Raw genomic sequence first — 26,547 nt, 5'->3', positions numbered from 1 at the left:
CCCGAGGTCGTTTCCGAATCCCGAGGCCCGATCCAGGAGGATAGCTCGTCAAATTTTCGACTTCGACCTAACCATCTTCCAGTTTGGACGGAGTATTGACACCTGGCAAGACATGACATAATGGCTTCTGTCCTCAAGTGCAGTCGACTCCTTTTGTCGACCCAGAATGCCAAATTTCGACCCCTTGGAATTGTTGCCTTGCAGTGTGACAACCAAAGAAGACGGTCTTCGCCTGTCAATCGGGACACTAAACATTTTGCAACGAAACTCCCGACGAATTCCGCATATTTACAATCTCTGGTAATAACCCAACCCACTGTTTAAACTGTACTTTATTATTTTATTGAACTTACATAATATTTTTGCGCAAAATTTATTTAATTTTTCAGTCTTAACAGAAAGTAGATAACAAAAGAGTTAATTTCTTATTATTCATAATTATGAGTATGGGACGAACGTTTCGTGCAAGGAAACGGAGGGACTTGTCTAAAAAATCAAGTGAAACTCGCAATTGTGATATTGAAGAACTGTGTCAATGGATGTCCCGTGAAAACTGGAAAAACACTAGCTCGCTTCGACCGTTTAATTTTGCTGCAACAGGTCGAGGTCTGCAAGCTATGCGTTCCATATCCATTGGAGACGTCTTAGTCAGTATTCCAAGTAACTTGGTTGTTACTTGCAAGAGAGCCCTCCACTTCACAGCGTTATCAAAGCTTTTTGAAGACTTGACAAATCCTCTTTATCCAACGGCACAGCAAATTCTCTCCGCTTTTCTGCTCTTAGAAAAGCGGAATCAAGATTCTCTCTGGAAAACGTACATTCAGGGTTTGCCAAAGTCATTTTCAACCCCACATTTTGTGCTGGACTTAAACCGACTTCCTTGTTATATCAGGGAAAAAGTCATTTCTGAAATAGCTGCATTGAGAAAATCTCTCTGTTGGATCAACGCTCAAATGAAACGGAGCAAGTTGGAAGAATTCTCCTGGAGCGATTTCTTGTGGGCCTGGTTTGCTGTCAACACGAGAGCAGTCTACGTAGAACCGAGCCAGGACAAAATATGCAAGGACAAAGACAACATAGCTTTGGCACCGTTCTTGGACCTGCTCAACCATTCGCCCCACATTGAACCTAACAAGGTAATGAACCTTTGTGAAATAGTGTTTCAAAAGCTAAAAAATACCCTTTGTTTGTAGGTTGGCTGGAATGGCGATTTTTACCAAATCAAAGCTTCCGAGTCATTTAAGAAGCATGACCAGGTTTTCATCAGCTACGGTGCGCATGACAATCTCACTCTCTGCCTGGAGTATGGATTCATCGTGGCAAAGAACCCTCATGATCGTGTAATATTTAGCAGAGAAGAAATTCTGAAAGTGCTGCAACCTGATCGAAAAGTTGACGAGTGTGATGGAATCATTTGGTGCACTAGAGAAGGACTGAATTGGACAGGATTAGTTTATATGGCAAAGTGCCTGAAAATAAGTGCCAGCAATTTTGCTGAGGATGTTATTTTGCGCGAAGCAGCAGAAAAAGTTATCAGAAATAAGATTGAAACGCTTAATTGTGAGGTTGCTAAAATGGCTGGAACATTAGAAGATAGTTTAGCAGTTACGAAGGACCTAATTCAGGAGCATTTGGATCTATTATCCGTTGCTTCAGAAATACATTGCAATTTTACTAATTTGTGAAAGTTTCACAATAAAAATATTTTTTCCAGAATATTTGTCTCTATAATCAATTTGTTTAACATTACTCAATATTTAAAGGAAGCAGCACACATAATTTAAAATTCTTAATACTTTTAATTGCAGAAGTACAGCAGTACAGCCATTTCAAGGGGTGGTATCAAAGCCTGCAAATGCACAACCAGCAGCACCCTCCTCCCTTTGCCAAAGAGAATTGGCTTTCTGAACAAGCCATGCAACGCTCGAAACTGTTTCCACCCTGGTGCCTCACAGCTAGCGTCCATTGCCGGTGAACTCAACATCAACAGGGAAGTGACGGCCCAGGAAATGATCAAGGGGCTCTTTAGCTACATTTGGCCTAAAGTAAATTTCGAAGCTGAAATCTGGTTTAACGTAATTTAACGGTGATTTGAATTCTAGGAAGACTCCTCCATCAGAAAGCGAGTCGTACTGGCTCTGTCAATTCTGGCTGGTGCAAAATCAATTGCTGTTTGCGTTCCGTTTCTCTTCAAATGCGGTCTCGACACCCTAAACAACAACCCTCCAGACATTGTTCTCTCCTTGGCTGGAGGAGCCGAATCGATGGCTTCGGTTGCTGCCACCTTGCTAGTGTGCTGTAAGGTTTAAAACAGAAAGTGAAACGCCTTTTTCAGATCTATGTTTTATTAGATGGTCTGGCTGGTGCCACTGCTGCTGGTTTTAACGAATTGCGCAACGCGGTCTTTGCAAGGGTCGCTCAGCATTCCATCAGGAAAATTGCCAGAAATGTGTTCCTGCATCTCCACAATCTTGACTTGTCGTTTCACTTGGACAGACAAACAGGTGCCTTGTCCAAGGTGGGAAATGCCGTTCTTGAAAAATTTTCGCAAGTATTAATTAATCTTTTTCCCAGACGATCGATAGAGGTAGTCGAGGCATCAACTTTGTGCTAACTGCTATGATTTTCAACATTTTCCCGACTATCTTTGAGTTAACGCTAGTCAGCTCAATTCTGGTAAACTGAACCAATTATTATTTGAAATACAGTCTTAACGGTAACTTTGCAGGGATCAAAATTCGGGTGGCCTTTCGCTAGTGTTGCGCTTGGCTATGTTGGCATTTACGCAACATACACATTGCTGGTCACCCAGTGGCGAACAAAATTCAGAGTTCACATGAACCAGGCCGAGAATGAAGCAGGCAACAAAGCGATTGACTCGCTTATTAACTATGAAACTGTGAAAGTAAGGGGTTCACATTTTTTGTGGTGTCGTTTAGTATATTTTGTATAATATTATATTTCAGTATTTTAATAATGAGAAACACGAGGCTGATAGATATGATGAGGCTCTTAAGAGGTTCCAAACCGCATCTCTGAAAACAAGCACCAGTCTGGCACTGCTGAACTTTGGCCAAAGTGCGATTTTTCAAGCTTCAGTAGCAACCATGATGCTTCTCTCAGCACGTCAAATTTCGCAGGGTACCCAATTTAATATTTGAAAAGACTTGTTATTAATTTATAGCTTTTCTGAAGGAAATATGACGGTCGGTGATCTTGTGCTGGTCAATGGTCTTCTTTTCCAACTCTCAGTACCCCTCGGATTCCTTGGTTCGGTCTACAGAGAAGTGCGGCAAGCCCTCATTGACATGAGGACAATGTTCTCTATAATGGCGACTGATGCCAATATCAAAGTCTGAAATTAGGTGATTGCACTGTTTGATTTTAACTGTTTTCTTTTAGAATAACCCAGGCGCAGCTTTGCTTGCGCTGACTCACAGTTCCGCAAGCATCAAATTCAATAATGTGTCTTTCCAATATGTACCTGGCAAGTCTGTTTTGAGAGATTTGAGCTTTGATATCACACCAGGCAAGAAGTATGCGATTGTGGGCGGCTCAGGCTCTGGGTAAGACTTCAAAATTGTTTCTAACATTTTAGAGAAAAAATTGTGCTTGCAGGAAATCTACAATTATTAGGCTACTTTTCCGCTTTTTTGACCCTAACACTGGGAACATTCAGATAGGAGGACAGGATGTCAGAAATGTTGACTTAGAATCGCTAAGAAAAAGCATTGCTATTGTGCCACAGGTAAGTTCATTTAAAAAATTAATATTATATTAAAGAACCTATTTCCAGGACTCCGTGCTTTTCAATGAAACAATATTTTACAACCTGCAATACGGAAATTTGTCTCGAACTAAGGACGAAGTGATTGCTGCGTCTAAAATGGCTGACCTGCACGATTCAGTCATAAGGTGGCCGCAAGGATATGAAACAAGGGTAAGGTTCTTTATTTTCAGTCTTTATTCCGTGAAACCCAAAAATCAAATTTTCACAGGTTGGTGAGCGTGGTCTGAAATTATCAGGCGGTGAGAAACAAAGAGTGGCAATCGCCAGGGCTATTCTCAAAGACGCGCCGATTTTGGTTTTTGACGAGGCTACTTCATCCTTGGATTCAATCACAGAACACGTAAATAGACAATAATTTCCATGAGTCAAACTTATCATAATTTATCCAGAATATTCTTGAGGCGCTGAGGCGAGCTACAACGGGGAGAACGTCAATTTGCATTGCCCACAGACTGTCGACCATACTTGACGCGGACGAGATTCTAGTTTTGGAAGCTGGCCGCGTTGCAGAGCGAGGTTCGCACCAAGAGCTCCTCCGCAACGCGGACAGCACTTACAGCCGTCTGTGGAAAGCTCAGAGAGGTGGCAGCTTGTCGGGGGCCTGAACGCAATCAAGGGATTAACTTTTAATGTTTTATGAAAAGTGATATTTACTCTTGTTAAACCCTCATGATTGTAGATTAAAGTTCCAATAAAGTCCAGGGAGTTACCAATACAATTTATTCATCATGCAAAGCTACTCCAAGGCCAGAAACATGATCGTTGACCATTTTGCTCCAATCTTTCCAAATCTTGTACAGCTTTCCTGTTCCCTTCCCACTCTCAAACTCTTTCAACTTTTTAGCAGGCACGAATGAACAGAAGAAGTTGAATCCTCCGACAAGTGCTTGTTCGTCAACTTGACGGACTTGGTTTAGCTGCTCATCAACTTCTATTTCTAATGCCAGGTCAGCCAAAGTACACGGAATTTTCTGGGTGGCTGCAGCCTCATCTAAGCTAAAAGGCACGATCCCACATTCTTTGAATGATGTTTTCATCACTGCAGGAGACCTGGTCAGCTTTTCTAACGCTTCCTTGCACACGTTTGAAAATTGCAAAGAGGACAGGTTGTTAGGGTCAAGGTAGTGTCGATTCAACACTTGTGGCCATTCATTCCGGATGACCTCGACAACACGATCAGCAGGCAGTTTGATTGTTTTGTATTTTGGCAGTAGACTCCACAAGATGATCCCTGCATCCTCACAAAACTTGAAGTATTTGTAAGTGATAGAACTGGCTTGTCCATCCAGGAAGAGGAGAACCTAAAACCACAACTGAAATTAATTCAACTAGAAAAAATTCAGTAATTGTAGTTTTGCAAAAAAAGACACCTGAAAAAATTATTCGGTGCTTTCTTTTTGGAAATTTCCATTGTTAACCGACTTTTTCAACCATAGTATTTAATACGATTGAAAATAAGATTCCCCCACTATTCTTCTGTGATGTAAAATACAATGAAAATTTTTTTAATTTGATAAGTACCCGAGTTAACAATTCAGAGAACTCAAATTATCTGCAAAATCAGGACTCCCCTCACTCTGTAAATCTGGCTGCGGTAAAAACCATCCAAGTGTGCAAACCCTGTAAATAAGTACCTTCTGATGGTTGTCATGTGGGTTCAGCAGTTTCATGTCAACCAAGTACTTCCTCAGCTGCTGAATATGGTCAAATTTAGTGTCGGCACTGAACCAGCCAATGGGAGCCACTGTGGTCCACACCCCTTGAGCACCACGGAACCCCTTGTTGCGTTCAGGGAAGGTGATGAACGGAGGAGTCATTTTACCAGCAGCGTTGAAGCAAATGCACGCATGTCGAACAGCTTGTTTGTCTGTGCAATAGTACCATTTGCACTCGTTTCTGCGGTAAATCTTTTTCTCTGTAATTGGCAAGGCGATTTCTTCTATGGTGAACACGCGTTCAGGTTGGGCTAGCAGGGATTCGATGCCCATCCCTTGCAGACGGTTCCAAAGATTTGTGTACCAAGCATGAATGGCCTCATCAGAATTTTCTGAGCAATAAATAGTTAGCAAAATTATAGACTTAAAAAATGATGGTGTACCTTTTTTGTTTTCATCAAGAATTTCTTTGAGCCCTTGGTGCCTGCCAATGAAGCGGTGGCGCCAAGCACCGCTTGGCTTCTTCAAACCTTCAACTTCGCCCAATTCGACGGCAATATCCACAATTGAATCACGCATGCAGCTCTCAGGGACAGAAAAACTGCGATCGAACATGCTAAAGATGAATTCCTTCAAAGAGTTTTCAGCTGCGATTGAGAACTGAGGCTTTGGACCACGGGCCTGGTTTAAAGTTTCAGCGTCTGGCACGTAGCCGAGGTCCCGCGCAATCCTCAATTTTTTGGTCAGAGTCGACCTTGGCACATTGTACAACTTGGCCGCGGCGTTCTGCGTGTACTCATTGTTGAAAATCGCCACAACTGCTTTGTGCACATCTTCGATGGAGTATTCATTGGGAGGGTACTCCATTCGCTTTGTGTTGGAATGAACAAAGACGCTGCTTTGGCCATTTGATGTATTCTTCTTGTTAGAGCCCATAGTGTAGTAGGAGGTTGATGGCTGTCAAAGGAGATAAACATAACATAATATCGTCCTGGTCCCGGCAAAATTGCGCAACGTTCAACAAACACCCAAATTTTCATTGTCGAATTGATTGTTGACCTTTTGTTGCAACAAGGAAATTCGCGTTTGGTTGTTGAAAGTTACGCAATTTTGCCGGGACCAGGACGATATATTTTAAATGTAAATCCTGAATAGGCACTACCTTTGGGGCAACCTCTGGCTCTTTCACATGCCTTGCTGTCAATGGTTTGCTGGGAATTTTCTCTGGCTTCTCTTCTGCACTATTTTCTGTACTTAATTTCCTCTTTTTACGGGGCACCTGCTTCTTTACAGATGCGATTGGTTTTGATATTAACTTTGCCTCCACAGAATTGGTGATAGTGTTAATCAGGTTTCCAAGTTGAGATCCAAGCTGAAAAACAAAAACATATTAGCTCTAAGTATTTATAAGATTTAATTGTAATTGTTTACCGATTCCGAAATCAGCTTCCTCAGTTCGTCTTTATCAAGCACAGGAGTTGCAGCAGGAGCTGCAGTTTCAGGCTTCTGTTTGTCAGCTGCCACACTGGATGCCCCATCAGCACTGGCACCAGCTGGGGATGCAATCGTAGAAAAATCCGCAGTGGAGTCAGCACGACCAGGGTCAGGGACAGTAGGAGTGACGGCACTAGTGACGGTGGTAGTGCCAACAGCATCACTAGTATTGAGGTTCTTGATCATTTTAACTGGGTAGATTTTGATCATGTCCTTCAGTTGTTTATTTGAACTTGATGGTGCAGGGGACACTTTGGCCTTTGGTGATACTCGAATATTAGTATCGGAAGACATGTTGAGATCCTTAACTGCTAGATGTCACAGTTAGGTCCGGTTTCCGCCTATTGCCCTCTAGCTTTTCAGTTTGACACCCTGAAAGTAAAATTTAATTAAATATATTTTTTTGCAAAATTGGATACTTATATGTTTAGAAGTTTTTGAACGATTAGCAACTGACACAGAAAAATATTGGTTGAAGCCCTATGACAATTCACGTGCTTAACTTTTTTGCGATGTTATTTTAATTCCAGCTTAACATATTTGTGTAATAATTTTCACTTGTAAAAATGGTATTTTAAATATTCAACAAATTTGAATGTAAAATTGTAGCCAAAAATTTTCATGTTAAAAAGTTTGTAACATTATGTATTTTAAAAGTTCAACAAAATTGCAGAAAAAAAGAAAATCGTGCCGCGGAAAAATGGCCTATCTCCTACTGTCGCATTTCTAAGATATATGACCTAAGACTGATTTATACCGACGTTAAAATTGGCTCGTCTCAGTTTTCTGTGTGATTTTTTTTCTTGTTGATACTGGATACTGGTAGATGGAGAGAGAGGAAACTGTCGAAAAACAAACGGGCAAATTTTACCGACGGCAAAAATGGCCCTGAGCCATTTCATATAGATGTGACGGTAAGAGATGGACCATTTTCCGCTGCACAAACGAATTTATGTATGTTATTAATTATTAAATAAATGCATTACCCATTATGCAAATGATCAGAAAACTGAGAGAACTCATATTATCATTAATATTCCGTTTCGTAAAATTAAACGATTTAATAATGTACATACATAATTATCATAACTATTATCATATTAATGGTTTTTAAATTACATTCTAGATAGCGACCATAATCTAGAAAATGAGAAGATTTAATATACAAAAACACGCCACTCGAGGAGGAGGCTGAAGAACATAATTACATAATGTAGAAAAATCGAACCTACATTATCAGCCTTCAGGTATCTATAATGTATTGTCAATATTTTTGGCTTCGATGTACGTATAACAGTGATACAAGAAAGTGTACGTACTCCTTTATCGGCTCAAAAAATGATACGGAACCAAATTCGTAAACAGGAGCCCGTTCCATGAAACAAATGGGAAAGGTGAGGAACGTACCGAACTTGTCCAGTATTCTTTCAGCCAACGTCAGAGAAATACAAAAATGTCAGAAATAAAGAAAACACAGCATAAAGTTCTGAAGAGTGCTCTTCTAAGAACAACAAATATGGTCGACGCACAGTTGTGAGCAAGTTCAGATACCAGTCAGGGCTAACAATTTGTGCGCAGTGCGCTTGCGCCCGGGAATGAACGGCGCGAAGCTAAGAGGGGGAATAATTTTGCAGCGTTGTTTCCTATGGTTTCAGTGGGTTGTGGGTTCAGTGCTGCTTAATAACAAATTTAAATTAATCATAGACAGGGCTTGTCAAACATTCAACTATTTATTGGCATATTTAACAAAAAGGATAGACATTGAGTTGAAAATAAGGGTTTTTGGTCATTTTATAAAAATATCATAATTCATGAATGACAAGTTTGGTATTCAGAGGTTGATGCTTCTTGTGTACATGTGCTGTGAACTATTTACAATATCGCTAAAAAAATTCATTACAGTGAATGTCATTTGGATTGGAAATAAGACGGTTGGATGTAATGGTAGTATTGCGTGTGCAAATTCTCCGGGATCACAGTGTAGACAGTCTGGGGTGCAGCTACCGGAGCAGGGGCTGCTACAGTTTCAGGGGCGGTGGGGGCCACTGGTCCAACGACGATCGGCTGTCTCAGCAGTCTTCTGCCGTACTGTCCAACGACAGAATGGTGCACAGATGCCTCGTTGATACTCCTCTGGACAGGGTGGAATTCGTCGGGTTTGGCCGAGTTTTCGATGTGAACTCTGCGAATCAATCAGAGAATTGTTTTTCCACCCACAGTAATAATCATTATTGTAGTTAAAACATCTTATTGCCGTATCTTTTCAATATATTTAAAAAAATTTATGCGCAAGAATGAAAGACGACGATAACAAATAATATATTTTTAAAAGAAAATCAAATAAGGAGATTGGTTTTGCACCTGAAGCCTTTGTCATCAGCAACATAGTGGACAATCTTGACGTTTCCATCGGGCTCAACGAGTCCGTAGCTGCCGCGGACAGTTCCGTCCGGCTTCCGCGTTTCTTCCTTGAACTGGACGTTTCCCGTCAATGGGTCTTGGACGTCGTATCCGTACGCATAGCTGCCTGGACCCTGCGTGAAAAAATCCCGATTAATTTCCCATTTGTTAAATTTGGCAAAATCTTGCTTGCCTTTGGCTCGCGTTCATTGTAAGACTCCCATTCGACCGTGGTGAGGCGGTTGGTCAGCTCCTGAGCGGCGACGCACGCGAAGGCGGCAAAAAGAAAAACCAGCTTCTGTAAAGAGGCGAATTTGGGTTTTGAGACACGCATAATAATTCGTTTGGTCAAGGCATAATGTCAATGTGGTTGAAAAAGAAATATAGCGCCAACGAGTTTGTTCGCCTCGACTTAATTGCACTTGATATTGGTGAGTCCCACACGCGTTCGAGTTTGCCAATTAGAAAATAGTGTAGTGGAACGAAACGAGTGATTTATTGCCACAAGAATGTTGTGTGAAGATTTATTATGTAATAAACCACATTTTTTTCTACTTCTAAATTAGGATTGACTGGAAAATCCTTTTTCTAATTTTTTAGGGTCAATTATCTCGTTGTTTGTGCAGTAAACATTTAAATTCTGGATAATAATGATACAAATGCCATCTTTTGAATTAAAACAATTTTACCAATTTTATTTTTATAGGTTAGTTTGATAATTGTAGGTTCATATTAATTTAAATTTAAGCATGAATAATATCGAAGAAGTCTTTGAAGATTTAGATTATTGTAAATAATAAAAGGAGTTAAATGCTCAAAAAGAGTTCAAGAGGTTTATTATTCTCCTTTTAGGAAGATTTACGTCTGCATGTCGTAATTAGATCAGCTGCCGACAGTGAAGAGCATAATTCAATAAAAATCCTTTTGCCGAACGACTATAAAGCTTTTCGTATCAAATAGAATTCAAAAAATTCACCTGAGTTGCGTAGAACACCTTCTCGCATTTGATAGGTACGAAACGGACGAATAATATAGTAAGATTAAATAAGCAGTCTGCCCACACCAAGCCGCAAAAGCAGAGTAAAAGAGTGAGGATGCAACGCTCTTGCCTTCATCAAAATCGTTAATTGCTTGTCTCGGGTGACAGGTTATCAGACAGCGCAGCAGCTTTTTGCATTTCGGCGCAGCACGCACGCGGACACGAGAGATAAATATCGCGCGTTCGCAACACTTTATGCTAATACGCTGCGGCAAAAGGAATTTTAATTTGCCAGCGTGCAATTGATTTCCCAGCTCTATTCCAACAATGATTGATTGTTGCAGCCCACCGACGCGATTTGCGCGAACAAATTCGTTTTGCGTGGTGGCGGAGGCGAGAAATAAAGTGTGCACACCGATCGCGTCAAGTGGATCCTCGCTCGGAAAAATATGAGAAATAAAACGTGAGGCTTGCGTGCGCTGCTTGTTCTTTCAATTTCATTGCTGTCACTGTAAATAATTCAAGTTACCGTAGAAGGCATTTCTTCCCACAGGGGACATCAAAAAGAGCAGAGCTCAAATGAACGCCAAACATTTGAGCTGCGAAACCAGAATAAATGAGGGGAAATCAAGACTTATATATAACGATTAGCTTTTACGACCACATCATTTAAACACGATCCAGAAAAAAAACACAACACACAGAGATGGTTTCTGGCATTTTAATTGGCGCTGGAACCTAAATGAGTGCCACGAGAGCAGCAGCACTAAAGCAAAATTGCGCTTTTATTGCTTTTGGTGTTTTGCATGCGGGATTGATAAGAAGCAAATTGCTGGATTTGCATCATAATTTGAGCAATGTTAATTAATGTCAATACTAATCATGTGTGTTCGAACAATTTTTAAACTCTATCGTTTAGCCTAAAGGATGAACATCATTTATTTTTTCTCCAAAATATTGTTACTAAAGGCAATTGTAATCCAAAATCGATCAGCATTACTCAGTACTGCAAATTATGAAAATAGTCGATATCTAAAATTGCTTTCGGTTAAAATTAATTTTTTCATCTATAAAAGAGAGGAAGCTCAATTCATTTGTATACTCAAACAAATTTTATAACATGAATGAATTTCTAAATTATAAATGTGATGATAAGATTAATATTTGAATCGTGTATCTTTTTTGACATATTTTGCAAATTTTCGGACAACTCTGGGCGATATTAAAATACGCAAATAAAGAACTTTTCCAATTCCAATATAATCAAGTTTAACAGAGGACTTATTAACCAACGAAAGACGATTCGTGAAATTAAATTTTTATGTAGATTAACACTTGTTATAAGCAGAGCAAAAATGTTGTATTTAAAAACAAAATTTTAAAATACTGATATTTTTCTTTACTAAATATTCAAACCACAATAGTGAAATAACCAGTAATTGAAAATTGAAAGTGTTCAAATGTCAAATAATATAGATGAAGCGGCACACAGTACCTGTGAGGTGAGCATCTCCTCTGCTATGATAGTTGTAGTAATGAGCGTGAGGATGGACGGGCACCGGCACTTATAGCATGCAGAAAACGAGACCACTCCCCTGCAGCTCTCGGCGGCCGAAGCGCCGTGCGGGCCGCTGCTCTTGCAAAATGCGTGCTGCTTGCGTGTGTAAATTGTGTTTTGCGCCCGCCGCCGCCGCCACCGCCGCCGCTGCTTCCACACCCGCGCCGAGTGCAGTGCATCGCATCTTCGCTGCAATCGAGACGCGTGTGAGACGCGAAAACCGACACCTGTGCTTTATTCATTTCCTACATTTGTGCGGTCGCGATTATTATTCAATCGGCACCTTTCTCGCGCCGCGGCGGTTCACCCACGCCTTGCTATTATTCTGCATTTCACTATGCAATATTTTGCTCAACATGATTGTATAACGACGTTCATTAACCTCTATAATGAGCTTGACAGCTTCCAGGACTCAGGCCTTTTTGGTAGCTCGATATTCAGGTTCTATTTCTGGTTTTAGAGTTCTTGACTAATCATTTTCAAATGAAAACCACGGGTTAGGCAATTTTTTTAGTTAGATTGAAATTAAGAAATAAAGAGTGCAGAACAAAATGTTTGTGACCATTTTAACTAATAAACATTTTTGTAAAAATTTGAGTGTTTTTGTGGATAATCCTTAAATCCTGGTTCCGATTCGTTTGATTTGCAATTCAATTCTGGATGAAACGCGCTTTTAATAAGAGAGACTTTAATGACTGCAGGTTGTTGCAGCAGTAAATTATTTGTTACCGCCCTCGCAATTATTATTGTTGTAATCGGTTTCGTTTATAGATTGAACCGTTGCAGCTGCCAGGACGAGCTGCCCTTTTTACTTTATAAATTGCCGCGAAGCGCTGCCTTGATAGAGATTAATTTACACCGATATGCGACGTCGCCAAAGGAAAACTTGTCTTTGCCATTTTTACCTGAGTGCTGCCTGCGAGAAATCATTGTCAAGATCAGTACACATTTATTGAACACGTTTGCACAAACGTAGAGCCGCAAGATAAGAGAGGAGGACGAAATGGTCGGTGTTTTCAGGATTTTGCAACTTGCCTGCGCGGCAAATATGCAAGACGCGAGTTGTCAGAAAATAAAACTGCAGCTCTTCCCCTTTTTACAATAAAAAGACGAGCGTTGCGTACTTCTCTCTTTCCATTTTCTGATATCATCGCCAAAGGAGGATCTTAATAACAATGTTTGAAGACACGGGTTCATAACGCTCTTTTGTTGCAAAAATGTGAGCGATCATGAAAAGAACGGTTGATTTTTAAGTCAATTTACATAAAAAAGTACCTCGGGTACAGTTATGTTTGTGTTGTTCGTCCGCCTCCGCAAGCAACAACTTGCAATTAACGTCCACTGCGTTTGATGTGAGTCAAGGTAGCGGAAAAATTGAATTTTTTTAGGTATGATATTAATAAGTTTTAATTATTATTTCATAGTTTAGCTGCCTCTCGGTTTTGTCGTGACGATCGACGTGATTATTCCACTTCCTTTGGGCGTTCTCAAATTGACCATGGTGTTGCCGTTGAAGAATTTTGGCACGTCCACCTGACTCGAGTGGTCGTAGGCAGGGTACTCTCCGGACCTGTGGAAGACTACTTGCACCTTGAACTGCGAAGAATCACCCTCCAAAGGAACCTCCCTGGGCAGTTTGACCTCCACTTTCGGGGAAATTTTCTTGCACTCGCCCGTCTCAGTAATGGTCACACGTGCGCCGTAAATGATCTTGTTGTCCCTCAATCGGACCACCAAAACCGTGAATTCATCCTTGGGCTGGCAACCGTCCTTCCTTAACACCTGGAGAACATAAATTAAATACATATTTTCAATAAGATGGGCAGAAAAAGAGAAACATTTCAAGAAAATGAAATAAATTAACTAAACTTTTCTATTGCTTTTTTCCTTAGCTTCAGACTTAAAAATAATGCATTTTGCTGAGCGTAATTTTTTTATATCTTATTATATTATTATTTAAAATTATTTAAAATATTCCAAGTATATGGCGATCTAACAAAAATCAATCAATCAATCAGTTTATTAAACACCAGTTTGTGTGCAACAGATTCTATTATGTGACAAAATATTAAGTCAGTCACTTGGCTGGAAATTTTGCAGCCTGGGTCAGACTGATCTGATTTTTCTCACAGCTCAAAAAGTGATAGAATTCCATGCTAACAAAAATGGAATGCAAAATCGAATAGGAGGATCCAAGCATATATATGGGCTCATTCGTATGAAATTTATTAATTTCTTGCGCTTGATAGTTCTCTTCTAAAAATGTTTTGGATGGTGCATCTTGATAAAAAAAAATATGTAGTAATGCAGAACGTAGACGAACAAATTGAGAGTTCGTCGTGATGAGTCAAAAAGGCTGATTTAAATTAAAATGTGACATTTGAACCTTCACTTAAACTAATGCAAATTGACGCATGTACACGTTGAAGGCCCTTGACAGAGATCCCGCCAGGGTTAGTCTGAACAGCGCGCATTGCAATTAAATAGGCGTTATTTTCGCCAAAGTCGGATACCTGCAGGCCGACGAGGCGCGGGTCCCGCATGTTGAGGAAACCAAGTTGCGCCGAGCTGACCAACCAATAAGTCGAGTTCTGTCCGGTGAAGTGGTGCAGCGGCCCGCAGAACTCAGCACCCAACACCTTGCGGATTTGCTGGGCCTCGCTGACCAGGCGGGGGCCCTTGAACTGGCCCACGTCCCCTTCATCCTCCAAGCTGAACACCAAAGACATGATCTGAAAAAATATACAGTGAATATCTGCTCCGTTTAATTGAATAAATCTTCACCTTTCCATAATCAAACTTCTGAGACCCGAACTCGAGCGAGTTGTGGTCCTCAGGGGTGAGGAACAGACCTCTTAGGGGCATTAGCAGCTCAGGACCCAGCACCGTCCGGTAGGAAACCGGGGTCAGCGGCAAACTCTGCCTCTTGGCTTCCGCTTTTGCCCATCTGATCACCGCCTTGAGCAGTTTTAGTTCGAGGTAATGTCGGTGCGCAGATTTGTCTGATAGCGGCACGAAGGACAGTTGCTTTGCGTGCAGGAAATCAGACAGTACGCTTTTCGGCACTGAGGCGAAATCAGATTCTTGCAGTGCTTGTGCCGTGTCTTGTTTTGCCAACTGGAATGAAATATATTTCTAAATATTATAAATAATATCAGCTCAATAATATAATTACTGCGAAGATACTGATAACAATTTTTCTTTTTTTTTAAATAAATGCAAACATATCTCTAAACGAAAGGGAAGCAATGTTATTACTAATCATGTTTCTTTCTCTTCTACAATAATTTTGTATCCATTTTTTATATAATTAATTTCAATTATTGCGTGTTGAAAAAGCCTTAAATTGAAATTTATATTTGCCTCAATTGCAGCTTGAGCGAGTTGTTCGTCGTTGGCGGCGATCGCGCATTGATAAGTGCTCCATATCCTGCCAGGGTACATGGAAGCCCAGAGGAAAGCGCGGCTCTTTTCCGCAACACCGTCAAACTGAAACTTTTCGGCGTATTTCAGCAGGGCGCAAGCTTCATCCACGGACCTAATGCAGTTGCTTCCAGAGTAAATGAATCTGAAAAAAATAAATCAGCACATATAATATAGCTTCCAATTAACTCATTACCTTAGAATGGCTAAGAAATCGTTGTAGTCGACGCTGTTGATGAATACTTTAGAAGGTGCGTCTTCTCTTGAAAAAAGCTTTTCAAAAATCCCGGAGTTCCGAATTAAAATAATCTTGTGCGCTTTGATGATCTTAAATTTATAACCAAATTAAAAATAAATAACGGTCTTTTAAATTAACCAACCCTCTTGTCAGGCCCAACAACGAACATGCAGTCTGAAAAAATTCCGCTTTTCAGCAAGTCCAAGTTGCTATTTATTTCAGCAGTTTCCGCCGCGCCCATCATTGACAGCGGGTTTATCAACTCTTGGACAGACTCCTCAGCAATTCCGATCTAAGAAATAATTAAAAATTCGAACTAAAACACTTGAGCAATAACTGCACTAGCTGTTGCAAAAATACTGACCGTCGTGAATGCGTTTGCTAGAGCGCATTGCACAAGAATGCCAACAAGCAGTCGTGTAATTTTCCCCTTCATTCTTCAGATGCAGAGAGAGTGAAAATAATAATACTCTTCTCCCAAGCTACTCTCGGAGAATGAGAGATATATGGGCGCGACGCGGTGGTCACAAGATAAAATAATAAAGCTCAAAGTCCTTGGACGCATCAATATCCTTTTTGTGTGTCTGGAGCAAATTAAAAGATTTATCACGTGAGAAATTAGACAAAGCGTGTCGAGAGTCACTTAATCTCCCTTTCGACGCGCTGCGCTCTATGATAAGGGAGTGGCTGCGCTTCGGTGACCTATCCGAACGCGACGCTGCGGGTCAAAGAATGAAAATTTTATCAATGTGACACAACACTCAAAGTCTTGTGTCGTGCGGCCAGAATGTGTGTGAGCTGCACGCTAAAGAGATGGGTTTCAAAGTAGTGCTCGCGCTGTGCCTCGTTTTCGGCTGGACCACCACCACTTGCCAGGTAAACGTATAAACGTTTTGCTCGTGCTCCTTCTGAAAAATTCAGTTTTACCTCTCAGGCGAACAGGCGGTCGAGAAATGAAGTTAATTTCGACAAGTTTCTGGCATCCCTCAAAGGAGACGGGGTAATAAGTGCCCGCACGCTGGCCTTATTTTTTAAATTCTTACACGTGTGTTTAGAACTCTTCGGCCAGAATTGAATTAGAAGACTGGAGGTCGGGATTGAGTCTGGTCAAGAAGAATAAATATTTAATGGAAAACGATCTCATGACTGACTGCACTATACTGGTTGGACCTGACAGAGAGGTAAGTTTTTGGTTTCTAAACAATTGAAACTCATCTTTAAAAAAATAATATTATTCATGATTTGTTGCAACACTTAAGCCTCGTTGCCTTTAAAGATATTTTTTTATTTCTCCCTTCAGTTCAAGGTTTGTTTTCAATTTTTCTATACAGGAATAAAACTAATTTCTTCTCCAACGTGCTATTTATTTTACTTTTTGCTTTATATTTTAACTAATCGATTCAATTTTTGTTATACCTTTTTTACCTTTTGCCACATTGTTCTCATTTTTCATCACGCATTCTCTTGTTATTTTTAATCACGTGTGTGTATTATTACCAATTTGAATTTTTATTTGAATAAGCCAATGAAGGCGCATAGGCTGTTCATGTCGCGCGCCAGTCCGATTTTCGCCGCGTATCTGAGGAACAACACCAACACCATCCACCTGGACGACTTGTCTCCTGACGAATTCCACGCCATTCAGAGGTGAGACCTAGCTTATACCGCACGCTCAGCGCTGGTGCTCCGACGGTTGCATAAAACTGCTTTTCCGCAGGTACCTGTACCAAGGATCGTTCTGCACCACGGATGAAGAAGAGGCGTGCCGGCTGCTGAGACACGCGAAAAGGTACCAGATCGGCGCCTTCGAGGAGAAGCTCAAGAGCAGTCTGTGGGTCAACATGTACCCTGACCAGGTGTGGACAACGTACAAGTGCGCAGTCGAGACCAACGATAACTTTTTAATTCAAGCTGCTTTAAATGTGAGTCTTTGTGTTCATTCTCTAATTTTATTTATTATCAAAAGTCTCAATCTACAGACATCATCATAATTAATAAAACTATTTTTAGATGGACCTATCCCAAAAAAGTTAGTTGTTCAAAGACAGAGTTATATCTAGGAGAAAAAATTATATAAATAATATGGCAGAGAAAGAACATTTTTACCAGTTGCATAAAATTTAATTTCTTCTCTAATTGGGGAAATTTTTCTCACAAGAAGATCGTTTTTATTACAAGCAAAAAACTTAAATGAATGCTACATTTTTTACTAATTAACACCATAATAAGAAAATTTACGGAGGACTAGGCTAGTAATACAATTTTAAGACGTCAAAGAGAAAAATGTCTCTACAGTTAGGAATTATAAATTTGTCCATTCCTGTACCATTATTTAATTATGAGTATACTGGCCGTAAAATGATTATTTTTAATTCCTACTAATTGACCTATTTTTCTCTTTAAATATAAAAGAATAGTAATGAATATTGCAACAATGAAGGAAAATAATATTTTCTGTTTACTTTTAAATGGGCTCTTTTATTCCTAGCTGAGATCCTTCTCTTAATTTTGTTAATTATAACATCAAGGTTATATCCTGGCGAACGGAAGAGCTGATATCCGATCCGGAGTTCCTGCAACTTCCACACTCCGCGCTGGCCCAGATCCTGCAGATGCGCACCATGAACCTGACGACGCGCTACGTGGCCCCGATTCCCTCTTCGGGCATTCTGCCCCCGGTGGCCGTGGCTGCGGAGATGAAATTGTTCGACTCGCTCCTGCGCTGGGCCGTGACGGCCGCCGAGAAAAAGGGGCTCGAGCCTTCCAACCCAGAGTCGATACGGGGCGTTTTGGGCCCAGTCTTCAAAAATCTGCAGGCGGTCATGCTCAATTACAACAATTTTAACGCGGGAAGCTCAACGGGCGATCCCACTTACAACGAGGCCCTCGACGTTCTTTACAACACTAATTCTGTAAGAGCAGCAAAAAAATATTGTTCTTTTAACTATCTAAATAAAATTTGCAGGTGTATCAGCCATCGGTTCTGCACAGCCCCACACTGAGCTCGCGGAAACCCGACATTTTGGAGATCCGAGGGACGGGATCGGACTACTTGATGTGCAACCAAACGTCTCAGAGGAATATTTTCGACATCATGACGGCATCGCACATGTCGAAAGGACTGAAGCGACTGGTAGGAGTGCAGATTCCGGCCAGGGTGACCAAAGGAGATGACTGCGTGGCAACCGAGGACATGTCTTTTGTCGTTTATGGAGAGAATAAGTCGGTATTACGCAGCCAGAGAATTGTTATTCCTCAAAATAACGCGTGTGCCATGGACGCGCCAAAAGTGTTGAACTTCAAATTTGACAGGTAATTGAGAATTTCCCTCCTTCTATTTTTAATAAAATTTAAATATTTGTCAGTAAAAATTCCCTTCGTTATCGAAAGTTTTTTTGGAGCCAGGAATTGTAAAGTAAGAGTAAAAATATTTGGGCAGTTCTGCACAGACCCAAATAATATATTTTAAGCAAATTTAAGAGTAAATAATAAAAACCCTTTATATAACTGATCGCTTCTACAGTATATAGCAATTTCTGTTCGCCCATTCTTTACTATAAACTCACTTTTAATATATACTTTTTTATTGTATTTTCCGTTAAAAGTAATAAAAAAACACCAGTTTTTATAAAGAGAAATCAAAAATAAAAATAAATAGCAAGTTTTGTGAGGCCAAGCAAGCGACCACCTGTTTGTGGCGTTTACGAAAATTGCATGTAACCAATACGCTTTTCATTTATGATTTCAGTCCTGTGCCGATTCCGCCAAGTAGCTGGTCAGTAAAAGTGCTATTCCATGCTCCAGGAAAGTATCCAAGCACGTGCTCAATATCAGAAACGCCCTCGTTTTTTGAAGAGCGATCACATGAGTTGGTGAGAAGAACGACGGACTCGTTTATCTGTTCTTTTGTTGTAGAGAAGTAGTAGGCAGTCTTTTAAGAAACGAAAACACCGTCAATTGAATACCAGTTAACTTTTATTTACAAAGTTACTTTTCATTTTAAAGCTCAGCCAGTGTATTTTGATCAGACGCCTTTTTGACAAGAAAAACAACAAATGACTCGTGGTTTTCAACTTAACAAACTATTTTGTAATGCTTTCCCATATGATTAGATTTAAGTAGTGTAATAAGAGACTTTCAATGCACCGTGTAGAAATTCTCTGTCTTGAAGGAATAACATGCAACACTCAAATTAGGTACAAATTTGGCGCCTGACAGAAAACTTTGGATTCGTATAGCATTTGTGGGACAATCATTTCTACTCATGTAGTACAGTTTGCTGTGTGTAGTAATTATGTTAACCATCTTATAATGTACATACTCACATTTGAAAATCTGAACCGGAGAGATTCTCATCGCCATTGACTCAACCACATCAAGAAGATACAAACAGTCAATCGAAGCACACTACCGAAACATTGTCATCTTTTCACAAAAATTTAAATAAAACAATTTCCAATTGGTAACAAAGATCGTCATTGTTTCAGTAGTGCGTAAAACCTGCTTTAAAATACACAAAGTTTTTTCCAATACAGAAATTTCACTTTTTGTTTTACATAAAAATACATTGTATGGATATTGTTTCTCAGATAACCTGTGAGGGTAAACTCGTAAAATCGCCACCGAGTCGCTTCCTCTCGTCGAGAGTCAAATGAATGTCACACACGTTGTAATTGGCACTGCATAAAAACTTTGATCGGTAACACGCGCGCGTAAAAGCAGAGATGCGATCAGCGCCTGGGAGATCTCGTGATTTTGACGATCAGCCTTCCCGACTTGGCCTTGCTCTTCGCCGGCCGGGAGCCGGCCGCTTGTTAGCTGTTGTGATGGCCGCCTGGGGACGCGACCGGGGGCACCCGGGCAACCTCGGCCGCCCGCTCCGCCACCCGGTCCACTTTGATCTTCAAACTGCGCACAGCCTCTCCGTCGCCTGCAACGAAATGCGCTCGTGAGTATTGCGACTGCTGCCCTGGGACTTGAGGTACACGCTACCTGGCGAGCCGGAAATGGGGCCGACTGCCGAGACGGAGGTGATCATGGGCAACGAGGGCGCCACCGGAGTCTTTCCCGGCGCCGGAGATGGCACTGTGGCAGCGCGGTCGCCGCCCAGCTTGCCAGCACCGCCGGCAGTCACGGCCTCCATTTGGCCAACAGGGATGTCCGATGGTCCATCTGCGTCCATCCTGAAAATTTATTTTATTTTAAAACCCTTTCTGACAAAACAACAATGGAAATAACAGTTATTTGTTTTAAAAATTTTTGCTAAAAGACCCGAACAAAAGCAACTCTAAAAGCTTTAATTAAAAAATATCAGTTGAAATGAAGTTTTTTAGAACGAGGAAATGTCGATCCTCCAATTACGCGATTAATTTACATTCGTACAAAACGTTAAATCATTGTTTGTTTACTATATAGGCAGTTTAAATTTCCTCCTAAAACAGGTAATAACTTTCCGTGGCCATTTTTTAATTCATTTTGTGTAAATCTGTTTGAATTTTGCAAAATTAATATAGAACTTGTATTCTGTCTGAACCCTTCTTTCAATCATAGATGAAACAAATATTTCACACAAAAAATATAGAACAAATGGAAAAAAGTTATCCGGTGGTCTCATAAATTGAGTAGCATAATATGTGAGTGTAGAAAATTTTTCCCTATTTATTTTTTAAAAGTTTTATAATTCTAGGAGATAGTTTAATTTCAAAATTTCTTATCGAGTTCCATTATTATTGAATTGATGCGATTGATGTTATTACAATTTTGGGAAATTGGCCTAGGCCGGAAATAAATTTTTAAAATAATGAATAAAAGGAAAAATTAATCTCAAGATGGAATCAAGTATTTCCCGAGATTGGACGTCCAGGAATTTGATATATAATTAGAAAAATTCATTAGAAACGAGCCAAAAAAATTAATCCTGCACTGCAATGTCGGCCAATCCCAGACCTCATTGGCATTATATTCAGCAGCAAATTTAATATGTTAAACGGAGAGCAAAGATTTATAACTTAAGGTCAAAGACTGTAAAAATGATGGGGCCAATTCATTTTAGGCAACGCAAATGCCGTATAGGCTGTAGAAAACATCAACTGTTGATAATATCCGACACATATTTTAAAAATCAGTTTCCAAAACAGTCAATGTTAAATGGTTTCAATTTAAATAAACTGTAAATAAACATATGTTGACATTTGTAGATTTAGGTAAAAAAAACTAATTCATTTAGGGGCATTTTTCAGATGACAAAGATAAAAAGCGGTAAGAAAATCTTCTCACATGTCAGTGTCGATGATGAGTTTGCCAGAAGGACTGCTAGGGTCGTCCATATCGTCATCCTCGCCGTCACCCTCGCGGCCATTGGTGGCCGCGTGGTCAGCCGCGCGCGAACTCTCGCTGTGTCCGGCTACGCTGCGGCTCTCGTGCTCGGAGCTGCTCGAGATGCGCGACAGATCCTCGCCGGCGTCGTTCTTCGGCTTCGACTTCTGCTTGCTCTTCTCCTTGCCGCCCGAGTGCAGGTTTTTGTGCTCGGCAGCTTCGGCGTTGCTGATGTTGTCCTGCTTCTTCCACTTGGTGCGTCGATTTTGGAACCAGATCTTCACCTGCAACAGCATAAAAGAGTGACACTCGTTAAAAAAAGGGGCAAAGAATGCTGGCGGTTCTTTCTTTCCACTCATAACGCTCGGGGTAGACAAAACAAAAGGGGCGGAAAATGAATTTTGTGCGCGAATCGGCATTTAAACGCGCGCGACTCGCGGAAAGGAGCTCTTGCAGCGAGCCAATTAGCAATTTGCTAGCGCGGCCGGGCGGCCGGGCAGATTCAATTAGGCTAAGCACATTGCGCTTAATGACGTGGCACCCCATTAGGGGTTGGCCGGGGTTAATTCCACCCTCGCTTAAGCGCCGAGTGCCATTAAGGATGCTTTGATTGCCTGCTTGCTCGGTCGCTCGCTCACTGCCGGCCTGGCTGCCTGCTCGGCTGGCACATAATTATGTAACTCTCGGCCGCCGACAAACAACACACGCACACATTTTACATTGTTATCTCGTCAGCGTGCTCTCAATGGAATTTGCGTCCAGCCGAGAGGAATTACTTTTATTAGACGGATTAAATTGCAGGCAAAATCGAAACTGGATGTGTGCAGCGCTGCAGCGGCGGGATTTGCGGTCGAATTAGAGCGAGTGCGGTGTCAAAGATCTGCGCCAACGCGAGGGCAAAATACATCACTGCGAGTTTGACGGATAATTAAGTGCGCTGTGATGGCGCTAAACGGATCGCGTGAGTTAATGAACTCTGGCTATTACGGCTGCCTTATCAGGAATATTATATTATATAGTCCTTTCCAAGCTCCATCACCATTTCAGATATGAATCATAAAAATGTCTCGAGTCATAACTGCTGGGTTGTGTGGGTGGAAAATTTCCAAATTTGTGTTAGATTCCAAATTAATGAGCTTTTTGTTCAGTCGAATGATTTATCATTATTAATTATTAAGCGGTGGCAAGAATGATGGTCGGCCGAGTAATGCGAAATTCGGACGGCGAGCGTCAGCTCAATTCCACCAAGAGCGCGCACCGACCTCGGCACTCACTCATACTCGTTTTGAATAGTGCAACAGTGGAATCCCCTCCCGCCCTCCCAGAAAATTAAGGCTGTAATGTGGCGAGTGGTCGGGGTAGAAGCAATATTTTTTTTGTAATTATCGTGTCCAAGAGTTTCAGTGACTTGCTCACTAACACTACCAAAGCCTTTTCTCCTTTATGTAATATACTTGACATTTATATTAAAATGTGATTTGGACTGTTATTGGAGAAATGTTATTACTTTGAAAGAAAAATGAGTTTTTGGAGCTCAATTTTGTTCAAGAATAGAATTAACAATATCTCGAAATTCGCTTCGAAACAAACACATTTGCATCTTTTAATAAAATCATGGAATAAAGTTAGTCAAAATTTAATAAGGCAAGATGAATAACATTTGCATTCAAATTCAAGAACAGATCAAAATAAATATGATGCGCAAGTCACACTAATAGTTGTTAACAACAGTAAGATAAAAATTTTAACATTGAAAGGTGACAATTTTCCCTAATTGTCGCATAAAATTTTTTGTTCGTGTTAATTAATCAGAATTCAGCAACCTGCTGTTTTAAATGTAAACGCTTTTTTCGCGGTAAAAACATTCTTTTTAATACCCCATTTATAGAAGAGCAGATCAATGCAAATTTTAATCCTTTTATAAATTTAAAATTAAATAAGGTTACTGTCAAAAACAAATATCACTTTCTTTGAAGCATAACATGATAAAAGAAACGCTGCTAAGGGTCCAAACGAATAAAAATTATACAATCTTTTCAAATCCCCCATAGCCAAAATCCTGTCAATCGAAACAATTTTCATTGAGTTGAACTAATTTCGCGGTAGACGCCCATTTCCATTTTACTGTCGTTTTTTTGTGCGAACGATCGAGCGAGTGAGCTTGCCAAAGTAAATAAGCGCGCTAAACCGCTGTGCAAAACGAACGACCCGCGCTTTCACCCCTTTTTTAAAAAGCGAGTAATAACCGAGCTCGTCGTGCGAATCAAAATGTAATAATAAGTGGCACAGCAGCAGCAACAGCAGTGGTGGTGGCGGCGGCGCTGAACGCAGCGTTCATCGACATGAAGCCGGTCGGTCGGGCGCGGTTTTTGGCAGCATTTGTCTGCGTTTGGCAAAATGGGTGCATTTTGTATCTGCGCGCGTGTGTTTGTGCAGGCCGTTATTTACATTTTTATCATCGACGGGTGGCGCTGCTCGTAAATTGTCGGTGCGGCGAGAGTCGTAATAGCCGAGAAGCGCGCGGGCACACACACACACACACACACAGTATAATATTGTTACAGCAATAAAGCCATATTATGGGAGTATGTGTGTGTGTGCGCGCGCGAGTGAGTGAGAGAGAGTATAAAGTGGTCGGGTCGATATAATGCCTCTAACTCACAGCCTGCTGCGAATAAGGAAGCAGTAAACAGCACGTATACACCGAAGCAGCGCAGCCCCGTGTGCAGATCAAGGTATTCAGCTCGCCTGCCCGCTTTTGCCCGCTGAATGCTACCGACAAACTCCAACTCAGCAGGTAGCTCCGGCTGGGGTGATGATAATTGCCTCCCCAGGCTAACAACTCCATTTAATCTTGCGCAGCAGCAGCAACAAAGAGCGATTAAAACTCGCACACACACTGCTTGCTGGCAACGACCGACTTGCTGACGCTGCTCGCTGCTTTTTCCGCTAATTTGAATGCGAGCCGAGCGAGGTTCGTAACATGGCTTTCAATTAAAGAGTCAACACGTCCGTAGCTCCGTGTCTTCTCTAATGGTTTCTTCAGACACTCGGCAACGATCCCGATTTCCACCCTCGTGAGCCCAATCGAGTGGCTTACGCGAGCAAGTGTTCCAGTTACTAGATTTCCGAGAGATTATATTCTCTCACCGCCTGGCTGGCTGGCTGGCTCACTCGCTCGCTCGCTCGCTCGCAGCCCGGCCGGCCGCTTTATTTACAGGCTGCGCCGATTTACCGCAGCGGGAATCGGACTTCTTTTCCTTTGCTTGCACTTTTCGATTGATGGAGCGTACGCCAGAGATTGCCCGCGGCGAAAAGGGGGACGCGGCACGGGGACGAGAACAAATAAAATGTTCCGCCGCCTCCGCCGCTGGTGCTGGCCGCTCCTTTTTATCTGCGCACTCTTTTTTGCGGAGGAGGAGGAGGAAAGAGGAAAGGCGCAGGGAGAGTGGCCACACAGTGCATTAGCGCAACTTTTATTGCCTCTTAAAATGTTGCTGGAGACATTTCAAAAAATTAAATAACCCAGAGCGTGTGACCGAATTTAAAGCTCGTAAAACGCAGCCTGCAGTATAAACTTGAAGGAGCCGGCCGTTATTTACGCTATTTCGGGCTCTGCCAGGGACGTAAATCCACTCGAGCGAGACCTCTGATTTCGAGATCAATATTGAGTGAATATTTCATTTCTCTCAGAGCCACTGAAAATGTACCCTTTAAAAAAACACCGACAAACCGAAATACAAATTTTGAGCGCGTGAAAAAGCAAAAACATCAATTAAGTGCCGTGATGCGTGGCTGTTAAACGGCACGTCAGTTCAAACCCCGAGGACGTTTTAGCGGCCCCAACCCCGATGTCAGCAGCTCCTGCTGTTATGGCTCTCCACAGGCAAATTAGCCGAGAGCAGCGCGTGTACGTGCGATCGAGATGCTACGGCCGGAAATTCGGAGCGGAGAGGCCCGAACAACTGTAAGGCTTGGCCGCTTTTATTATTGAAATGACCGTAAAAAGTGGCTGATTTGTATGCGGTGCCTCATGCGCCTGCGAGTTTACATCAGCAACTTCACGTCATTCCGGCTGCCACAAACTGCGAACAGACCCACAAACAAGCAGCGAACCGGGCGAGCGAGCGAGCAAGCCGAGCGGCCGGAGAGAGAGAGAGAGAGAGAGAGAGGAAGAAGAAAAAGGAGCGTGTTCAGCAAAGAGAAAGAAAATCGCCAGCCTCGGGATAAATCGAACGGCAGGCGCGCAGCGGAAAAACGGGAAAATATCTTTGCTGCCTGCCGACGTCAACGTGTGGCTCTCTCTCTCTCTCTCTCTCTCTTGCAGTAGCAGCAGCAGCAGCGGTAGCAAGACTTTGAACAGTTGTAAAGTTAAAGGAGGGTGAGCGTCTCTCCGCTTCGCTTTCAGGCAGCGAGCGATTTTCCTGCTGCATCGTGAAAGGAGAAACGTGGCTTGCGAGACAAATCGCGTTTCAGATTTGCCTACGCATAATATCTTTACAGGCAGTGCACAAGGGGTTTCTTTAACAGGGCTGAAATAAATTTTTTATTGCTAAACGTTTTCAATCTTTAAAATAGCTTATGTTGGCTAGCTATTTATTCTAACTTTTCTTGTGATTTGATTTTTATTTCTAGATACGATTTTGCAAAGGAATTTTTGTAAAATAAAACGTAAAGAACGGTATATTTCTTCAA

The 26,547-nt window shown here is 41.4% G+C and overlaps 7 protein-coding genes across 7 annotated transcripts in view; 3 read left to right on the top strand and 4 right to left on the bottom strand.

Moving 5' to 3' along the window:
• On the top strand, positions 1 to 4,549 carry ABCB7 (ATP binding cassette subfamily B member 7). Its single transcript, XM_065476523.1, has 13 exons — positions 1 to 300; positions 1,809 to 2,045; positions 2,103 to 2,298; positions 2,352 to 2,518; positions 2,575 to 2,676; positions 2,729 to 2,905; positions 2,967 to 3,141; positions 3,196 to 3,353; positions 3,403 to 3,566; positions 3,619 to 3,748; positions 3,797 to 3,940; positions 3,999 to 4,130; positions 4,180 to 4,549. Exons 1-13 carry the CDS (start codon positions 121 to 123, stop codon positions 4,393 to 4,395), a joined length of 2,178 nt encoding a protein of 725 aa, XP_065332595.1. The 5' UTR covers positions 1 to 120; the 3' UTR covers positions 4,396 to 4,549.
• Positions 307 to 1,716, top strand: LOC135934628 (SET domain-containing protein 4). Its single transcript, XM_065476525.1, has 2 exons — positions 307 to 1,136; positions 1,194 to 1,716. The coding sequence occupies exons 1-2, from the start codon at positions 441 to 443 to the stop codon at positions 1,683 to 1,685; spliced, it is 1,188 nt and encodes a 395-aa protein (XP_065332597.1). The 5' UTR covers positions 307 to 440; the 3' UTR covers positions 1,686 to 1,716.
• Positions 4,488 to 8,580, bottom strand: LOC135934626 (uncharacterized). The gene is made up of 6 exons (XM_065476524.1): positions 8,347 to 8,580; positions 6,877 to 7,311; positions 6,608 to 6,817; positions 5,889 to 6,402; positions 5,425 to 5,837; positions 4,488 to 5,091 (listed from the first exon to the last, which is right to left on the bottom strand). The coding sequence occupies exons 2-6, from the start codon at positions 7,231 to 7,233 to the stop codon at positions 4,510 to 4,512; spliced, it is 2,076 nt and encodes a 691-aa protein (XP_065332596.1). The 5' UTR covers positions 7,234 to 7,311; positions 8,347 to 8,580; the 3' UTR covers positions 4,488 to 4,509.
• Positions 8,581 to 8,642: 62 nt separating this feature from the next.
• LOC135934069 (cuticle protein 19.8-like) lies at positions 8,643 to 11,945 on the bottom strand. The gene is made up of 4 exons (XM_065475580.1): positions 11,814 to 11,945; positions 9,533 to 9,637; positions 9,301 to 9,473; positions 8,643 to 9,121 (listed from the first exon to the last, which is right to left on the bottom strand). The coding sequence occupies exons 1-4, from the start codon at positions 11,826 to 11,828 to the stop codon at positions 8,848 to 8,850; spliced, it is 567 nt and encodes a 188-aa protein (XP_065331652.1). The 5' UTR covers positions 11,829 to 11,945; the 3' UTR covers positions 8,643 to 8,847.
• Positions 11,946 to 12,958: 1,013 nt separating this feature from the next.
• Positions 12,959 to 16,038, bottom strand: LOC135948053 (uncharacterized). Its single transcript, XM_065497119.1, has 7 exons — positions 15,902 to 16,038; positions 15,680 to 15,829; positions 15,496 to 15,626; positions 15,240 to 15,444; positions 14,661 to 14,993; positions 14,390 to 14,608; positions 12,959 to 13,658 (listed from the first exon to the last, which is right to left on the bottom strand). Exons 1-7 carry the CDS (start codon positions 15,971 to 15,973, stop codon positions 13,302 to 13,304), a joined length of 1,467 nt encoding a protein of 488 aa, XP_065353191.1. The 5' UTR covers positions 15,974 to 16,038; the 3' UTR covers positions 12,959 to 13,301.
• A 254-nt stretch (positions 16,039 to 16,292) lies between these two features.
• Positions 16,293 to 20,009, top strand: LOC135948044 (uncharacterized). The gene is made up of 8 exons (XM_065497107.1): positions 16,293 to 16,413; positions 16,472 to 16,537; positions 16,593 to 16,718; positions 17,060 to 17,184; positions 17,255 to 17,459; positions 18,066 to 18,449; positions 18,503 to 18,849; positions 19,286 to 20,009. The coding sequence occupies exons 1-8, from the start codon at positions 16,351 to 16,353 to the stop codon at positions 19,458 to 19,460; spliced, it is 1,491 nt and encodes a 496-aa protein (XP_065353179.1). The 5' UTR covers positions 16,293 to 16,350; the 3' UTR covers positions 19,461 to 20,009.
• NK7.1 overlaps positions 19,495 to 26,547 on the bottom strand; it is a 64,306-nt gene continuing 57,253 nt past the window's right edge. The window contains exons 4-6 of the mRNA XM_065497131.1: positions 21,814 to 22,136; positions 20,530 to 20,720; positions 19,495 to 20,467 (exon numbers count right to left, since the gene is read on the bottom strand). Coding sequence (XP_065353203.1) covers positions 20,352 to 20,467; positions 20,530 to 20,720; positions 21,814 to 22,136 — 630 coding nt within the window. The 3' untranslated portion in view covers positions 19,495 to 20,351. The remainder of the gene's footprint in view (positions 20,468 to 20,529; positions 20,721 to 21,813; positions 22,137 to 26,547) is intronic.

This window comes from Cloeon dipterum, chromosome 1 (assembly GCF_949628265.1).
Source record: "Cloeon dipterum chromosome 1, ieCloDipt1.1, whole genome shotgun sequence".
Lineage (NCBI taxonomy): Eukaryota > Metazoa > Arthropoda > Insecta > Ephemeroptera > Baetidae > Cloeon > Cloeon dipterum.
Note: the sequence above shows the minus strand (reverse complement) of the source record. Positions and strands in the feature narration are given on the sequence as shown.

What these genes read in the sequence shown, in the direction of transcription:
- ABCB7 (XM_065476523.1), top strand. Translation starts at nt 121, where the DNA reads ATGGCTTCTGTCCTCAAGTGCAGTCGACTCCTTTTGTCGACCCAGAAT. An exon ending in AGCACGTCAAATTTCGCAGG is followed by an intron (nt 3,142 to 3,195) that starts GTACCCAATTTA and finishes GCTTTTCTGAAG; the next exon opens with GAAATATGACGGTCGGTGAT. An exon ending in GTGGGCGGCTCAGGCTCTGG is followed by an intron (nt 3,567 to 3,618) that starts GTAAGACTTCAA and finishes TTGTGCTTGCAG; the next exon opens with GAAATCTACAATTATTAGGC.
- LOC135934628 (XM_065476525.1), top strand. Translation starts at nt 441, where the DNA reads ATGAGTATGGGACGAACGTTTCGTGCAAGGAAACGGAGGGACTTGTCT. An exon ending in CCCACATTGAACCTAACAAG is followed by an intron (nt 1,137 to 1,193) that starts GTAATGAACCTT and finishes CTTTGTTTGTAG; the next exon opens with GTTGGCTGGAATGGCGATTT.
- LOC135934626 (XM_065476524.1), bottom strand. Translation starts at nt 7,233, where the DNA reads ATGTCTTCCGATACTAATATTCGAGTATCACCAAAGGCCAAAGTGTCC. An exon ending in TCTTGATGAAAACAAAAAAG is followed by an intron (nt 5,838 to 5,888) that starts GTACACCATCAT and finishes TTTATTGCTCAG; the next exon opens with AAAATTCTGATGAGGCCATT. An exon ending in CACATGACAACCATCAGAAG is followed by an intron (nt 5,092 to 5,424) that starts GTACTTATTTAC and finishes TTGTGGTTTTAG; the next exon opens with GTTCTCCTCTTCCTGGATGG.
- LOC135948053 (XM_065497119.1), bottom strand. Translation starts at nt 15,973, where the DNA reads ATGAAGGGGAAAATTACACGACTGCTTGTTGGCATTCTTGTGCAATGC. An exon ending in GATTTCTTAGCCATTCTAAG is followed by an intron (nt 15,445 to 15,495) that starts GTAATGAGTTAA and finishes TATTTTTTTCAG; the next exon opens with ATTCATTTACTCTGGAAGCA. An exon ending in CGCGCCTCGTCGGCCTGCAG is followed by an intron (nt 13,659 to 14,389) that starts GTATCCGACTTT and finishes TATGTTCTCCAG; the next exon opens with GTGTTAAGGAAGGACGGTTG.
- LOC135948044 (XM_065497107.1), top strand. Translation starts at nt 16,351, where the DNA reads ATGGGTTTCAAAGTAGTGCTCGCGCTGTGCCTCGTTTTCGGCTGGACC. An exon ending in CATCCCTCAAAGGAGACGGG is followed by an intron (nt 16,538 to 16,592) that starts GTAATAAGTGCC and finishes ACGTGTGTTTAG; the next exon opens with AACTCTTCGGCCAGAATTGA. An exon ending in GAATTCCACGCCATTCAGAG is followed by an intron (nt 17,185 to 17,254) that starts GTGAGACCTAGC and finishes GCTTTTCCGCAG; the next exon opens with GTACCTGTACCAAGGATCGT.
- LOC135934069 (XM_065475580.1), bottom strand. An exon ending in ACAATGAACGCGAGCCAAAG is followed by an intron (nt 9,474 to 9,532) that starts GCAAGCAAGATT and finishes TTTTTCACGCAG; the next exon opens with GGTCCAGGCAGCTATGCGTA. An exon ending in GCTGATGACAAAGGCTTCAG is followed by an intron (nt 9,122 to 9,300) that starts GTGCAAAACCAA and finishes ATTGATTCGCAG; the next exon opens with AGTTCACATCGAAAACTCGG.